The sequence below is a fragment of the Hippocampus comes genome, unplaced genomic scaffold, assembly GCF_001891065.2.
Source record: "Hippocampus comes isolate QL1 unplaced genomic scaffold, H_comes_QL1_v1.1 scaffold242, whole genome shotgun sequence".
NCBI classification, from domain to species: domain Eukaryota; kingdom Metazoa; phylum Chordata; class Actinopteri; order Syngnathiformes; family Syngnathidae; genus Hippocampus; species Hippocampus comes.
In genome coordinates this window covers 1,534,678-1,552,061 of record NW_017805385.1, presented here as the reverse complement: position 1 = coordinate 1,552,061, position 17,384 = coordinate 1,534,678, and the positions used below count along the sequence as shown (strand labels likewise).

The window sequence follows — 17,384 nt, the reverse complement described above, 5'->3', positions numbered from 1 at the left end:
TAGATGGAACTAACGACTCACTATACAAAACAGTATTTGTGCAGTTTGAGATTATCACAAATCTTAAACTCGATACACGTTGATTAATAGAACGATACCAGTTATTAGGATACTTTTCATGCTTTATGATCGTACGGAGTAGTATGCTTGCATTAGGTATTCTACAAAATATTACATCCGTGCACGTTTGCACACTCTTACACCCAAAGTTAAAAGGCCCACATTTTGTACAAATGCACAAGCCCCCAAAAAGTATTATTTACATTCACAATACAATAGAATATATGAGAAGCTACATGGTGGCAACACCTTAGCACACAATCATTATGGCTGAGAAGTCATTGCTTATCATACCATCTACAGTCAGTTTTGCATCCATCCATCTATCCATCCATCCATCCATCATCTATTATAAGGAGGGGGGTGGGGTGTAACAGCTTTAGCAGGGAAATCCAGACTTCCCTCTTTCCAGCCACTTCTTCCAGTTCTTCCCAGGGGATACCAAGGCTTTTCCGGGCCAGGCAAGCAATACCATCCCTCCAGCATGTCCTGGGCCATCCCCGAGATCTCCTGTTGGTGGGACATGCCGAGGATACGTCACCAGGGAGGTGTCCAGGGGGCATCTTAACCAAAGTAGCCTATAAGGTTAAAAGTATATTAATATAAGTAACAATATGATATACAATATATTGAAAGAAGATATAGTCTAAACTATTTATTTTTGGAATGTTATTCATTTGTTTCCACAAACGAGTCTTGAGTTTTGATTTTGACTTTGAGGTCTGCACAGTAAATGTTCTAAAAATTACATTACGGCTAGTTAAAAATCAATAGTTTTGCTCACAAAATAGTTTGCTACTATATATAATGTTGACTTCAGAAATAAAAACTGTTCATTATTTTAAAAAAAACAATTGCTCATTCGTTATATTGTCATATTTTATTGTTTAATAAAACCATTTATTCGTTCCATGAAAAAAAAAATCCTGTGCAAAGTTAGGAAGTTGCTCCTCAAATTAAGTCACTTACATTTTTTTTAAAGATTTCTAAATGTGTTTAAATATCGTTCTTTTAATACTTTTGGTAAGCTTTGCTTTGACCTTTATTCATCATTTGTTTTGTTATTTTGGTTCAGGTTAACAACGTTTTGAAAACAAGTTGACAAACAGCCGAACGGCTAAACTTTTATTTTTGAAGGTATGCGCGGAAGTAGCGCTCTGCTCATCTTTATTCTACTGTCAGAATCTAGCAGTTATGCCAGTTGTAGTTGTGGAGTGAACGAGAGGGCGGTGGAGGAGGAAGGACCAAGATACCGGGCGTGCTTGACTTGGACTTCACCAAACTGTGGACTGGTTTGACTTGTCACGGGATCTATTTTTGGAGGAGCGATGTATTTCAGTTTATAAAAGTAGGTACTGCCTCGTTTAAAAAAAGGCAAAAAAGACGCGTCGTCTCCACACAAGTTGTTGTTTAGGATGGGGGAGCGCATGGACAATCACAGTGCGATTCAAACCACTGGTTCTCAGTGGCTGCTGCCTGTTAGTGAATATTGGGGATTTCCTCTTGCACTGGTAAGCACAAGACTACACTATTTTGCCCAGTCACATTCATATCTCATCACAATATGTATACTTAATTGTTTTGAAAGACGCTTCGTCGTGATTTATCAATGCCGACAACCACTAAACAAGAATGTAACAAAAAAAATAATAATACTGTCATGATAACGATGATGTTCTCTCACTTTATTCACAAATGACGTGCTTAAATCTGGACCTGTGAAGTTGAACACCGAGCTGATATACTGTACTCTCAGGAAGCCCTAGATTTTCTTCTGTATGAAATGGCAACAGGTGGATGAACTGGTTTATTGTGCCTTCTAAACGGCTAGAATTTGCACGAGGTGTGCCATTCTTTAAAGAAAACACGTAATCAGGCAAAACGCACTCAAACGTTCTCTTAAAACTTACCATTTAAAAAAAAATGTGTCACTCAGGTGAACTTTTTGGCGTGTCAGCTGTTTGCTCTGTCGTCTGCCTTCTGGTTTCGTCTCTACCTCAGTCGTCAACACAGCAGTCCCTTGGCGAGGCACGCGGTGGCCACTCTGCTGGGCGTCACATTAATCATTTTCTGCTTTGGATGGTACGGTATGAGGATCCTCCACACCACGCTCACCCACTTGAACTGTAAAGAAGTTCAAATGCCCGACTATCTACAACAGTTCACTATTAAATACAGCACAGGTGTCCATGAATTTTAGCTCTTATTACAAACTCAATTACAATGAAGTTGGGACATTGTGTGAAACATAAATAAAAACAGAATATAAGGTTTTTGCAAATCATGATCAGCCTGTATTTAATTGAATCCACCACAAAGAAAATATTTCATGTTCAAATTGATCAACTTTATTGTTTTAACCAAATCATCATTAACTTAGTATTTTATGGCTGGAACAGGTTCCAAAAAAAGCTAGGACAAGTGGAAAAAACGACTGAGAAAGTTGAAGAATGCTGATCAAACGCCTCTTTGGAGCATCCCACAGGTGAACAGGCTAACTGGGAACAGGTGGGCGCCATGATTGGGTATAAAAGGAGCTTCCCTGAATTGCATTGAATTGTAATTCACAAGCAGAGATGGGGTGAGACCATTGGGTGATAAAATAGTGAAACAATTTAAGGACAATATTCCTCCATATACAATTACAAGGAATTTAGGGATTTCGTCATCTACGGTCCATAATACCAAAAGGTGCAGTGAATCTGGAGAAATCACTGCATGAAAGCGGCAAACCTCAAAAACCATCATTGAATACCCGTGACCTTTGATCCCTCATGCGTCACTGCATCACAAACCGACATCCCCATATGGGGTCAGGAACACTTAAGAATCAGAATCATCTTTATTGGCCAAGTATGTAGAACACACAAGGAATTTGTCTCCGGTAGTACACGCTGCACTAGTATTATAAACAAGGACATGATAAATAAGTATGGAAGGACATTCCATAATGTAAGTGTACCGTTGTGCGGTGGTACCACCCAATGACAACTGTGAGACAATGTGCAAAGTATCAAACAGAGCTTAAGTGTTCAGTGGTAGAATATAATACTATAACAGTTGTACAGTTGGTGCAGAAAATCATTGAAGCATTTTAAAGTGACCAGTAGCAGTATTTGTAGTACAACAAGTGTGCAATTATGCAGATGTCCTTGAGCGCTTTAAAGTGTCTGGTGCTGTGGAATATAGATCAGTGACAGTGGTTCAAGTGAGTATAGAGCTGGAGCTACAATGATAAAAACGGTGATGCTGTTCCACAGGGTTGTGCAAAATTGCAAAGAGCCACTATACAGGTAGATTTGGATTACTGTTTAGGGTGTTAATGGCTACAGGGAAGAAGCTGTTTTAAGTGTCTGCTGGATTTGGTGTGCATGGATCGGTAGCGCCTGCCTGAGGGGAGTAGCTGGAAAAGGTAGTGGGCAGGGTGCGGGGGGTCCAGTAGGATTTTCCGTGCCCTTGTCTTGGTTCTTGCGGTGTGTAAGTCCTCAAGAGTGGGTAGGGCGGTGCCAATGATTTTTTCCGCCGTCCTAACTGTCCGTTGCAGTCAGATTTTGTCCTTTTTTTGTGGCAGCCCCAAACCAAACCATGACGGAAGAACACAGGATTGATTCGATGACTGCCGATTCAGAAAACCGATGTCAGTAAATATAGTTTGACATTACATTAAGTGCAACTTAAAACTCTACTATGCAAAGCAAAAGCGATTTCTTAACAACATTCAGAAAAGTTGCCAGCCCGAGCTAGTCTAAGATCGACTGATACAAAGGGGATGTGTTGTGTGGTCTGACGAGGCGAATTTTGGGAGGAAATTGTGGACGTCTTGTCCTCTGCGCCACAGACGAAATGAAGCATCCGGACTGTTATGGATGCAAAGCTCAAAAGCCAGCATCTGTGATGGCATGGAGCTGTGTTCGTGCCAATGGCATGGGTACCTTACAGATCTGTGAAGGCACCATTCATTCTAAAAAGTACATACAGGTTTTGGAGAAACACATGCTGCCATCCAAGCAATGTCTTTTTCATAGACGCCCTTCCTTATTTCAGCAAGACAATGCCAAACCAGATTCTGTACGTGTTGCAACCGCTTGACGTTGTTGTAGAAGAGCATGGGTAGTAGAGTAGCTTGCCTGCAGTCCAGACCTGTCTCCCATTGAAAATGAAATGACGCATTACGAAGTGTAAAACATGAAAACGGAACCCCCGGATTGTTGAACAGCTAAAGCCCCCATCAAACAAGAATAGGAAATAATTCCACCTACAAACTTCAACAATTAGTGTCCTCAGTTACCAAACATGAATTGAATGGTGTTGATATAAAAGGTCACCTAACACAGTGGTAACATGACCCTGTCTCAGCTCTTTGGGGGAACGTGTTGGAGCCATAAAATTCTAAGTTAATAAAGTGTATCATTTTGACCATTAAATATATTTTCTTTGTATTATCCATCCATCCATCCATCCATTTTCTGATCCGCATATCCTCACAAGGGTCACGGGGTGTGCTGGAGCCTATCCCAGCTCTCTTCGGGCAGTAGGCGGCGGACACCCTGAACCGGTTGCCAGCCAATAGCAGGGCACACATAGACAAACAACTGCGCTGCCCTCTTTGTATTGTATTCAATTAAATTAAATGAACATGGTTTGCAGATCATTGTATTCTGTTTTTATTCATGTTTAACACAAGGTCCCAACTTCATTGGAATTGGATATGTGTCCTTGGCAGGTACTCCACTCACCTCCTGGCTGTGGTGCTTGCGAACTACCTTATACTCATCCAAACTGACATCAGCAATGTACACAGGTAAAGTACTGTATGTTATTTTTGTTTGTGAGCTCCATTCAATTCAAATACAAACATTGGTCATTTGGCTCATTTGATGCCTTTTACGAGTTTCGAGATTTTTGTCAGTGCAGTACAAAGTCAATATCAAAAATCTTATTTTGCTTATGTTTTGAAATTTAAATTAATAGAAACACCTCTCGGTGTCATGCAGATCAGTTAGACTAGTTCTGTACATCCAAAATATACTCGTGGATCCAAAATACCCTGAAAATTGAAAAATAAATTAAAGGGGAAGTCAAACCAAAAACAGGTTCTATGTAGCCTCACTCGTCTGAACGTGCTAATCTGATCAATATTTAGTTTGTGGAATATGAGGTGAGCGGTAAAATGTACCCGTTTTTTGTCCATCTGTGGGGGGGACAATTTTTGCAATTTGCTGTCGAATTAAAATGACATCACAATTGCTTGTGGCTTAGTTAACAACCAATCGGGGCTCAGCATCAGAAAACAGGTGAGCCGTGATTGGTCATTACTTGAGCCCCGAGCAACGTGACGTAGTTTTCAGTCAACAGCAAGTGGCAGAATGGCCACCCCCCGAGATGGCTGAAAACGGGTGGATTGGGCTGCTTAACTCATATTTTCACAAAGACTATATTAATCAGAATGCCGTGTTTGGACTCGTGAGGCTACATAGAACATATTCTCAAATATTTTTGATGGGTTGACTTCCCCTTTAAAAGATGAGATATTCTATCAGTGTATGTGTTTTTATAAACAAATATATCAATGTGAGTAGTTTGAATTCCTGCAGTCCTTCTTGGAAAACCTTAAAAAAAAAATTTGGATGTAAGAAATCTGAACTAGTATGAACAACAAAACAGCTTTAGGCACCCCTTTATTCTCTTAAAGCACTACATCATCTGTTTACCCTGAAATGTGTTTATTGGGTGAGAAGTGAGAAGAGACAATCTCTTCCACACCCCACTGCTGCACTTGCAAAGCTACTCGGAATAAATGACTGGATTGGCTGAGTCATGTCACGTGGGAGGAGTTGCATTTTGATGTGATTTGTTTGTGTGTTTCCTGTGTGCATACTGTACTTTATATACTGTGGTGACCAGAAAAGCTATGGTTATAGTAAGGCTTGTGTAAATCTAAATAACAAAATCTTGAGAAGATCCAAATCAGAGACCACCTGCTGAGTTACTCTACATTACGTGATATACATTCAATGTTTTGTTCTGTGATGGAGTCTGAATATGTAGGAGTATGTAAGTGGAGGTTCTGAAAGAATCACAGCTACGAAGGTTTGTACTTCTGACTTTTGTCGCCAACTAGGTAAAGCGGTCTTCCGACCAGATTGACCAGTCTGCCGGGCATACATACATACAAATGGGAGAGCAAAGATGCAACAGCAGATAATCAAGCTGTGATCGCAGCCAAGTGGTTCATTGACTCAAAGCACATTCCAATGTTCTGGATTGTTGCCTTGTTGAAATGCAGCCCGAGTGTAGAAACTGTCGATTGAAAGCATGCCGCCAATGTGAAACATGTCAGGTGAAAGTCAACCTAACAGACCAGTCTGTTGAATCCCAAAAGACGGGGGAACAATGTGCATGTGTGAGGTTATGTGTGTGCATCTGTTCAAAGGGCCTGTTTAAATCTTTGCAGCTCCTGCTACAATTTCCCACATTGGGCTTTTCACCCATATTCATATTTTAGGAATGAGACCAAACAAGCCAGGTCCAGTTTGTTATGACACTTTTGTGAATGGAGGAATACACACAGGAGCTGCAGGCTGAATTGGAAATTGGTCTGTATTGTTCACTTGGTGGGGAGCCTTGTAAACAGTGTCCCATCTTAAACATACCCAATTCTATATCTATATTTGCACAGGTCCAGTGCACACTGAGGATTCAAGATAAATTCAGTGCACACTTAACCAAAATGAGTTATTACATTTAGACACATGGCCAGTATTTGTTACAATTTAAATGACCTTGTAATGTTAGCTCCTACAAAGTACGCGTAGCAGCATTTGCTCATTTGAGCTTGAACCACATTCTGTGTGTGGAGCAGTACTATGTACCTTCGGAGGACAACAAATCTTTAGTTTGCAGTTAATTGGCCCGCGGAGGAGGTCAATTTCAGTTTTTTGAGCAGCATCTGCCATACAAGTTTCAAAAGAAGCTGACAGTGTGTGAGGAATGTGGCTGTGTGACAAATTTGCGTTTGCCTGAGATTTGAGCGTTTCCACATGAACACAAATCCAGTCCAATTTCTTTTGATTTGAAGGCCCATTTATAAAATTACGATGTTTAGAGCATTTAGATTTGTCTGCTGCATGTTGATTGTATTTGTAGTGCATGTTGGTACTGCGTCTTTGCATTATCATGTATCTCTCATAAGAACATGGTCTCACTTCATCATCATCACACTTGGGAAAGAATTTATTCCCAGCGGATTTTGCACCTCTCACAAGAACGTCTTCCTTTTCCCTCCAAGGTATTCCATGGTGGTGGCGATGGGATACCTGATTGTGTGCCATGTGAGCAGAGTCTTCATCTTTAAATATGGGATACTGTCCACTGACTTCTCCGGGTGAGGAAACTGACTCTGCCACACCTTAACTGTGGCGGCGCATTCGTAATTTCACTTCACGTGTTATCAGTTAACTTTTCCGCAATGTGCTTTGCGTGCTTGCACAGTCACCAGTGACACAGCCTTCGGTAAATACAGTGCTGCCGATTAAAATGAGGAAATGTGTGTGTTTGTGTTTGGTGTGCAACATTACCGAAGCAGGTGGTTTTCACACTGCCTACTGGCAACTGGCACTTTAATTTAGACACTTCTTCGTGTATGTGCAGTTAAAATGAGTTTCACCAGCACTTTTGGATGGACTCAATAGAGATTCAGAAAAAAAAAAAAGCACAAAAAAAAGCTACATGGGAGGGCTTTTTATCTCTCTGGGTAGTTGTGCTTCATTGTTAAAACAGCAGTTGGAGGAAATCATAAGTCCCTCGTTTTACCCCCCGTTGTTCAAGCAAATCCCAAGAGTTACTGTTGCAAACATCAAGCAAGTCATAACTTGGTTTTAAACAAACCATAAATCAAGCCATACAATCCTGCTGAGTCACAGATTAGCCACTTTTCACTCACAGTATTTGTGCAATAGTTAGCTGTCCATGATACATTTACAAGAGCATCAATTTTTTAACTTTTTTTTTTTTTTAATGAGCCCAAACCAGTCTGTTTACTTTGTCTTCACAATTGAACACGTCTACATGAAGTTTTGTTAATGTTTGACCAGCTTTTGGTGAGCTAAACTTTAAAGCTATCATAACTTTCCTGTCTTTGGTTTTCCTAGTGTCGGTTGAAGTTAGATGTCGGGTCTTTTAGGTTCCATTCACACTGCAGGACATGATGCCCAATTTTGATTTGTCGTTAAATCCGATCTTTTAACGTAGTTGTCATCCACGATACAAAAACAAATGCAAATATGAATGGTCTGTGAAGTGAAAAAGCATGCGACCAAAACACGACATTTGGTGACATGCGTGCGTACAAAACATCAAGTGTGACGCAGTACTTCTGGAAGTGGAACTCTAAATGTCAAACGTAAACAGTCTCATGAATGCCAAGTCAAAGTCGAGTCTTTCATGTTTTAGCCAAGCGAGTCCTAAGTCTTAAAATTGGTGACTTGAGTACCCCGCCTCCAATATTAATGAATAAATGTTGAAGTACAGCAATAATGACATTAATCATTCCCGCAAACACGAAACTTCCTCCTCTTATTCAGGAGAATGCTGGAGATGCTTGCAGGAGTTATACTGGAAATGAGAAGAGAACAAGGCATTTGCTGAGCCAAGTTACATTTCTAAATGTATGTCAGCTGACTTTGCTAGCCAGCTCGGTATTCATGGTGATGAGTTTGTCGGCAGTCTCCCATCACTCCACATGACTTTGGGGACGAGCAACCGGAACTGTGATCGGCATTCAGGCAGTTGTTTTAAAAATTGAACTCCGGATGATGATTTTAATGTAATGTAGTGACCGTACAGGGCACTCCTGCTGCACAAGGTTATGATGAAATAAGTGTGATTTAACGCATAGCATGTAAGGTTTCCCTTCTTTGCTTTGCCTGGATATCACCTTGATGTTCTATGTTGCATTCAATGCGTCATAAGACTGAGAGACAGTTTGTAGTGGTTACATTAGCATTAGCTTTCAGCCTGAAAATGTCCATCTACAGTCAACTACGAACTGTTTATTGCTGGCACTGATTTTCTTCTCTGATTACATTAATGCTGCTGGACTACATAAATATTTGAACCGCATCTAAAGTGTCGAACAAAAAAAAAGAGCGGTAATGAAAGGTTTGTCATATTTGTTACATGTACAATATTAAGTAACATTTTCTGCTCAGGCCACTGATGGTAGTTACCCAGAAGATTACCTCACTTGCATTCCAGCTCCATGACGGTAAGAAAACACTCACAATGCACATGGACACACACGTACACATCATGTATGTGACATTTATTAGTGGAATTAAAAGAGCTGGGTGGTTGTGGGATGTTGAAAAGAGTCACGTTTGAAGCAACAACACTAAGCTGATAAAACATGTTTGTTTTTGTTTTTTATTCCAGGTATGTGTAAGAAAGCTGAAGAACTGACCTCGGAACAGAAGCTACTTGCAATAACGTAAGTGTTTGCATGTAGTTACTGCATCGGCATAGTTCATCTTTTTAACACAGCGGCTCTAATATTGGTGGAAAGGAGGTAGGGAAGAGTTGGGGTTGTGCTCTTTTCACTGGCATTTGTTTAAAGAAGCAAATGGTTCAAGAAAAAACAGCTCTGAAGCCACTTTGTCTTTTGTACACATGGCCTTGCTCCGTCCTGAGTGGTCGCTTTTCCATGACACTTTTTGGGGCCGTGTGGTTACAATGAAAAAGCTCTTCAGAAGCCACTTAAACATGGTTCTGAAATCCAGGCCGAGTTGGGCCGTGATGTCACTGTCATCTGATTAGCCAACAGATGTATGCAAGGAACGCTGCTGCACACGACAATTTCCTGGTTTTATAGCAAGCGAGACAGAGCTGCCCACCGCCAAGTCATAAAGATGCAGTATACACAGTGCACATAATTGTTTTTCGATACTCAACTATATTTACATTGTACAATTTCATATGTGCCAATGGATGAAATAGGGAAGCTTGCGGTAAAAATGACCACAAGTGCACGCACCGCTCTCTGGGTCCATTCACTTCAATCAGAGGCTTCCATTTGCAAACCTCGAATGGAAAAGCGACTTCAGCTGGTGTATAAGTGGAATTTTACAAACAAGATACATTTTGCCATGCCCGACCTACTCCACCCCTGTCCCAACATTGAGAGTGCAGGTATCAGAAGACGCACAACTTTCTTGAATTTAAATGGCATTTAATTAAAAGTTTAGACAAATTTCTGAACCTAATTTAAGAATAAATTACAGTACTCTCTCTCTCCCTTTAGCTAAGAAGCGCAAGGACAAGGACATGCAGCTACGGTGAATAGTTTGTTCATGTGAACAGCATGACGCCAACTGAGAAAAATGGCATCATTTTGCATGGGAAAGATTACATGACGATAGATCATTCCAAACATGTCCCATGGATGTATTCAGAACAAACATTTTTGATTATTGTCAAGCTGGTGACCTGATTACAATGCTTATAAGTTTGGGTTTCATATCTATTTCAAAATTGTATCCTTTCTGCTGTGGATCAATTTCCTCTACAACTCATCTCAACGTTCAATCAAAAGAAATCATGTTTGATCATGTATTTCTTTGTTTTACAGTCACATTTTGTCATTTGTAGACTCACATGATTATGAACTCCGCTTTCATCTTAGAAATGATTGAATCCAAATAGCATGCCCTCTATGCACCCGAAGCAATCACATTGTCCCCCCTCTGGTCTCTGTGCAGTGCAAGACCATCGCTCATCGAGTACCTGAGTTACAATCTCAACTTCCTGAGCGTGTTGGTGGGTCCGTTTAATAACTACAAGGACTACATTGACTTTATTGAGGGCACGCACATCAGTGGCAGTCTCAGGCGAAGCGCCAGCACGTCTGACAAAAATGGATTCCATAAATCTCCAGACCCATCACCTCTGGTAAGATTCTACTTTCATATCTTCTGTTATCTCTCTCTTTCATCACAAATCCTGAACTCTTAATAAGCTAGATACAGGAGTGTTGTAAGGAAAGTGACTGAACGAGGTGTAAATTGTCATCTCAAACCATTGCCATCAACACAACATCATCCTGAAGTCATTAATTTGCTCATTGAGGACGCAAAAAAAAAAAAATCCCCACCTCAAATTAATTACACCTGTTGCTAATGTTAGCGGTTAGCAGGTAAGCCCGTCTAGGCTGGTAAGTACCCTCAGACTTTTCACACTTTGCTGCCGAGAGCACCACATAACACACAGATATGTTTTTTAACACACCAGGCTTCCTCAAATATGCTGTTTTAAATCGCTACCCTGCTTGTGACGTCACAAAATCTCACTTACCGGTAGTAATGTCTCTTGAGAAGAAAATGCAGTTTGCTGCTATGCACAGTTTGAATGTATGGGAAAAAAATGAAAACGAATAGTTCCTTTGCTATGAAATGAAATGTGTTTTTTCGCTTGTGTATTTTGATAGCTGTTCTTTAACCAAATATATGTTTTGAAATTTTATTCCACCAAATTTTCAGGAAATACCAATGTGTCATCATAGGCCCTATGTCAGGCACATGATGACACAATGAAACACTTGGCCTACTGTCCTTGTGCGTGTGTGTCTTGTGGCTGAATTGCACCTCACAAAACTATTTTACTTCATCTTTTATTTTGTTGTATTGTTATTTATATTTTACAATAGTGCTTATTTCTTTTAAAATAAAAATGTTACGTTAATGGCAATTCAGTTCATTTCAATGAGGGATATTGATTTGATATGAATAAATTAAGGTGCAGGGTTACAGAATGAATTGAACTTGTAAGTCCACTCACTGTATGTCGTTATTATGAATGCATGTGTGTGAAAATTACACAGTAACAGATTAATTTCCTTCTCTATATTAATCAGTCTCTCTCTCTTGAAGATAATTTTGTCTTTCTGAGGCAGCACCGGGTGCCTGTGTCTGCAGCTCATCGGCCAAAATGTTCTTCCCAGATTCCAAAAACATGCATGCTAGTAACCGAAGACTCTAAAATTGCCCATAGATGTGAGTGTGAATGATCGTATGCCAATTTGTGATTCACTGGTGACCAGTTCAGGTTGCACTCCACAAAGTCAGCTGGGCCATACTACGGGGTATAAGATGGATGGATTCGTCTATGTATTTGTTTATTTTATTCCTTCATTATTTTTTTAAGGAAATTGTCTTTTGTTTGCCATCTTTGTTCTCTTTTGCTAGTTTTTTTTTAAATAGTAGGATCATCCTGTTTTCCTCGTGTGTGTTGTGTCCATCACCTCCACAGAATGCTGTCTGTCAAAAGTTGTTGGTGTGCTGTGGCTGCATGATCTTCTTCCTCATCGTCACGCAATCGCTGCCGATAGAGTACAACGTCAACCCCCACTTTGTCAGCCACGCCCCCTTCATCACCCGTCTCATCTACGCGTTATTTTCCATTCAAGCTGCAAGAATCAAATTCTACTTTGCTTGGACACTAGGTGAGCAACGTTGTTGGGGTGCAGGGATGTGCTGAGACCTTCGGAGGGGCAGATTGACACTTTTGTTTGTTTGTGTGTGTGTGTGTGTGTGTGTGTGTGTGTGTGTGTGTGTGTGTGTGTGTGTGTGTGTGTGTGTGTGAACAATATAACTACAACGTGTGTCCAAAATTCGTATTTGTGGCCGTTACATAGAAACGTGTAGCTCCCTCTGGACAGTGTAGTGAGCAAATTGAGGACAAGCATATCGTACTAAGATTGCATTTTCTGTCCGGCTGGTCATAACGTTATCTATTCATTTGTGATAAATTACCCACATGATTAACGTGTAACAGTTTGACTCAACTTACAAGGTAGATTTGTTAAAGATGATCCCCGCTCTGCCGTCCCGGCCAGCGTCCTTGTGGACTGAACGTCCAATCATCAAAATGTGTGTCAGCTGGTCTGCGCGCCCTTGTGGATGACGCGTTCAGGAGCAGCTCGGAAATGCGTGCACTCTCTTTTTAAAAAAAAATAATAGTTTTCATAGCTGTAAAGGTGTATGTATATGTATGCATGTGGCGTAAGTTAGATGGGAGATACTGTAGGTTTGGGGCTACAACTGCCTGATTTGCTGGCCCTTTTATGGCTCTTCTGATCTATTGCGTGCGCAGCTCATTCTGTCCTCCTCTGTCATTCACACGCCTCGCTAACTGAGATGTTAATATTTTCAATGATTCTTAAATATGTTCTATCTGAGCAAATTTCAGGCTGAGTTACATAAAATTTTACATTTGAAAAGCCACAGACAAGGTTTCACACACAAGAACATCACTTTGGGGAAAGCCCCTTGATGCCGCTGATGCTTTTTTTTTCGCCACAATGACGGTTTGACATTTGATTGACATGTCAATCATGAGTAATTTCAAGAAGCCATGTCCAATAAAGACCCACAGACTGCCCATTTAGTTTGAATTTTGTTTGAATTTTAGGGTAGTTTCTTCAAACTTGTCATAGATGTTGCACTGATTGTAAATTGGAATCACATATAGCCGACAAATGGGCAACACTAAAGTGCGACCGATTTTAGTTTTTAATCATTGCATGTTATTGACTGTTTCGGTACTCTATTCGTAAAGCCTGCCTCCTGCACATCTCTTCCACACATCCTGACAGGTTTGCGGGTGTGATCGGGCCATTCAGTGCAGTTCGCAGCTGTAATTTCAAAAGATGTTTTTGTTCTATCATCTCAGGTGATGCCATCAGCAACGCTGCTGGGTTTGGTTTCTCAGGGATGGATGAAAATGGAAAAGCTTCCTGGAGCCTCCTCAGCAACCTGAACGTCGTGGGGGTTGAGGTGCTTTCCATGTCCTTCAGTTTGGAATTCGTGTGCCGCGGACAGATTTTAATGACTAATCAATTTCATTTGATTGTTTATATATTTCAGACAGCAACCAGCTTCAAGGCTTTCATCGACAACTGGAACATACAAACTGGAAATTGGCTTAAAACGTAAATACAGTGAACCCATGTTTTATTGTGTGGGATACTTCCACTCATGATCGATGAAAATCTGCTTATACAGAGAGAGACGGGATAAAAAGTTATTTATTTATTTATTTTTTTAAATTGCTTTCTCCTAAAAGCGAATTGAATATTGACTATTTAAACGCCAAAATGTTCTCCCAAACCATGTGACGTCGTTACGGTTAAACCTTTAACCAACTTTTATTTCAAAACACAAGCAGCAACACCTACAATTGGAGCACACAGCAATACACACGGGCATACATACAATCTTTCTGTTTTGTGAGATCAATTGTATTCATACATAATAATAGGTAATGTTATAACCCCCACTCCCAACATTCGCCAGGGTGTGCTACGACCGAGTGCCGCGTCACCGCTTAGTCCTGACCTTCATCTTGTCTGCGTTATGGCACGGCGTTTACCCAGGATACTATTTCACCTTCCTCACCGGCATCCTCATGACGCTGGCAGCGCGAGCTGTGAGTTTTGTAAATGATTACATATAGTCCGAAATTAAACCACTGTACTCGTAAATTTCTGTCCACCATTGTCCATTAGGTACGAAAATCGTTCCGTCCGTACTTCCTGGGCTCCAGCCGTTTAAAGCTGGGTTATGACATCTTGACGTGGGCTTCCACCCAGATGGCCATCTGCTACACTGTCATGCCCTTTCTACTCTTGGCAACTGAATCCACCATGGTCTACTACAGGTACCTTCAATCCATCATTATTAGATGGGGCTCTAACATGACGAGTGTTCACGCGAGATAAAAAGGCTTCGCCATCTGTGATGAAATGTTTGCAATCGCCCTTACTTTGGTCAAATTCTAGTACAATGACTCTACTAATGCAGAATTAATCCGCTGCAGGATGGCCATTTTCCCATAATAATTTAAAAATGATGCACTGTGCGGGCAGTAACGTTTTTATTTTTGTACTTTCTGTAAGATGTCACAATATGGCAGCAAAGCCCTGGCGGATAGGAAAGTAGTAATTGGTGTAACAGAAGTATGGTGATTTCATCCAACTTGATCGAGATCTTCAAATGCCAGGGAGGAGCTAAATTTAGCAAGTGTTATAGCGGAAGTTACAGAGTCTTCAAGGGGGCGCCAATGATCACTATACAGCCGCATGAAAAAAAAATAATTTGAGAAGACCCATCAGGAGCAACTATTCCCATTGTGACATAATCTGGCTGTGTTCCAGGTCCATGTACTTCCACATGCACATCTTCGGCATCCTGGCTACGATTGTCCTGTATCCCAAACTCACAAGCAAAGTCCCCTCAGCCGCCACACGGGCGCCCTCAACCCAGTGTCTGTCTGTCCACCGTAACAACAATGACAAAACACACTGAAGCTTCCTCCGCATCCCTGAAAGGCTTCCAGGCTAACCAGTATGAGGAAAGTACACTCGTGTGTTATTTATTCTTTTAAGACAATCTCGTCATTGAGTGGACATCATGAGCCAGGATTTGTGTTGCCAATGCATCTGGCAGAAGGTCTCCATTGACAACGGCGTGGACTACACTGGAGGCTCTGGGTGGGAGTCAGGCCAGCGTAGTGGGAAAGTGTAGACACACACACACACACAGACACACACGCACACGTGTGCGCGTGCACTCGACTCAAATACCACAAGGCATACTCACAAGCAAGACACTAGAGGACAAATATGCGCACTGTGGCTGTGATGGCACACAAAGACTGCTGTTGTGTGGCTGGAGCTCCATTACACACTGTTACCAGACACTCCCTGGTGCGTTAGCGTGTGTGTTGCTGTGTCCCAAACCAAACAAGTGAGGCCGTTCAATGTAAATTGAGCATGATGATTAAAATAAATAAATTTAAAAAAGCAAATGGTGATGAATGCCCAATCTATAGCTTTATTTAAAGCAGGGCCTTGCAATCATTTTATAGGATTGTAAGACACTAACATGATGCAAAATTTGAACAGTAACACTGCACTTCAATACAGGAAAAAACAACTTCAATATTGATTCAATTAAAATGTACTGAAAAGTGAAATACATCTGATCTCAAGCACATCTATAATCCATACAAAATTTGAGTTATCATGTTTAAATCATAAGAATGTACCAGAAAATGTATAGCTTTATACAATGACTACAGATGAACATTCATTAAAAACAACAATCCAGTTTCATGATATCACAGGGTGTGTTGGGTATTGTGTCACTATTAACTTTATGTATTGGTGTTCTAATGGGATGAAAATACTGTAGGTGTTGTATTTCCCCAAAAGATTCCAAACATCTCTCCCCTGTGGCATGTTTGTATTCACATTTTGACTTTTAAACGGAAAAACATGTCTGTCGTGAGAAAGGTTACTATCAAGCTATGGCTCCCATTTTGAGTGTACATTAGAATTAACGTGTATTAAGGTCAGCGTTTAATTCTGAAGACATCAGCACAGGTAAAAGAATACATTTTGAATTCACAAATGTTTACACTGATTTATTTTTAGTTAAAGATGGCAGGAATTGATTATATAATTTATTATCAACTAGCAATTTTTTTAATAGAGAGAGAAAAAAAGCACAAGAGTCAGCGTTGCTACCAAAAATGTTGCCTAAGGGAGGAAAGCCGTATTTGAAGTTCTTATGCACAAATGTGTGTTATTGTGTGTGCTTCTAGTCAATGGAGTAAAGAGTCAGTGCACAGTATGACTGGATTTTAACAATGTAATCTGTGTGATTTTTATTTTTATTTTTTTACGTGAGATCAAATATACCGTGAATGTGCATGACTTCATTCTTTTCTTTTTTTTTTAACTATACTGTATAGATTTTTTTTTAATTGTGTGAAATGTACCAAATAAAGCTTCCTGACAACTTGAATTTTGGAACTTACGTGTTTTAAGTCGTACCAACAATAAATAGCTTTAATAGAAACACTGACTTGCTTGTGTTCTTCCTAGCAACACCGTGAGTGCAGGCGGATAGCCTTCAAGCAGATACTGCCTTATACCAAAGTATAACGTGTGCGTGTGCAATTGACAACTGTGGAGACAACACAAACAACAACAAAAAACTGCTTCAATGGCATTAAAATATCAGCATATGTTACATTGACAATGAAAGAACTATTTGTATGTCGAACCTTCCAAAGTGATATGTTACAAACAAAAGGAATTTTTGTGACTAAACTCATCTCTTTTTTAAATACAGCTCCTTCAACGTTACTATCGGCGTCTCGGCAGCCTCACCGATCAGTTGTCTTTTTGTTTCATTGGTAATGGCGTAAGTGTAATTCCAGATTTTGGCCTTAGCAAGCCATTCTCAAATGTGCAGTTTTGGAGAGAG

At 40.4% G+C, this 17,384-nt stretch overlaps 1 protein-coding gene and 1 long non-coding RNA gene across 2 annotated transcripts; one reads left to right on the top strand and one right to left on the bottom strand.

Annotated features, from left to right (window-relative positions):
• Positions 1-104: 104 nt before the first annotated feature.
• On the bottom strand, positions 105-2,061 carry LOC109517679 (uncharacterized). The gene is made up of 2 exons (XR_002168591.1): positions 1,971-2,061; positions 105-638 (listed from the first exon to the last, which is right to left on the bottom strand). It is a non-coding gene; the product is annotated as an uncharacterized LOC109517679 (long non-coding RNA).
• mboat1 (membrane bound O-acyltransferase domain containing 1) lies at positions 1,207-16,973 on the top strand. The gene is made up of 13 exons (XM_019872961.1): positions 1,207-1,571; positions 1,997-2,142; positions 4,784-4,861; positions 7,349-7,444; positions 9,270-9,325; positions 9,493-9,547; positions 10,815-11,004; positions 12,361-12,553; positions 13,783-13,886; positions 13,977-14,041; positions 14,406-14,538; positions 14,618-14,769; positions 15,266-16,973. Exons 1-13 carry the CDS (start codon positions 1,476-1,478, stop codon positions 15,414-15,416), a joined length of 1,515 nt encoding a protein of 504 aa, XP_019728520.1. The 5' UTR covers positions 1,207-1,475; the 3' UTR covers positions 15,417-16,973.
• Positions 16,974-17,384: the final 411 nt, after the last annotated feature.

Excerpts from the sequence above, each read along its gene's own strand:
- mboat1 (XM_019872961.1), top strand. The coding sequence starts at position 1,476 with ATGGGGGAGCGCATGGACAATCACAGTGCGATTCAAACCACTGGTTCT. Across the intron at positions 14,539-14,617 it reads TGACGCTGGCAGCGCGAGCT|GTACGAAAATCGTTCCGTCC; the intron begins GTGAGTTTTGTA and ends ATTGTCCATTAG. Across the intron at positions 14,770-15,265 it reads TCCACCATGGTCTACTACAG|GTCCATGTACTTCCACATGC; the intron begins GTACCTTCAATC and ends GCTGTGTTCCAG.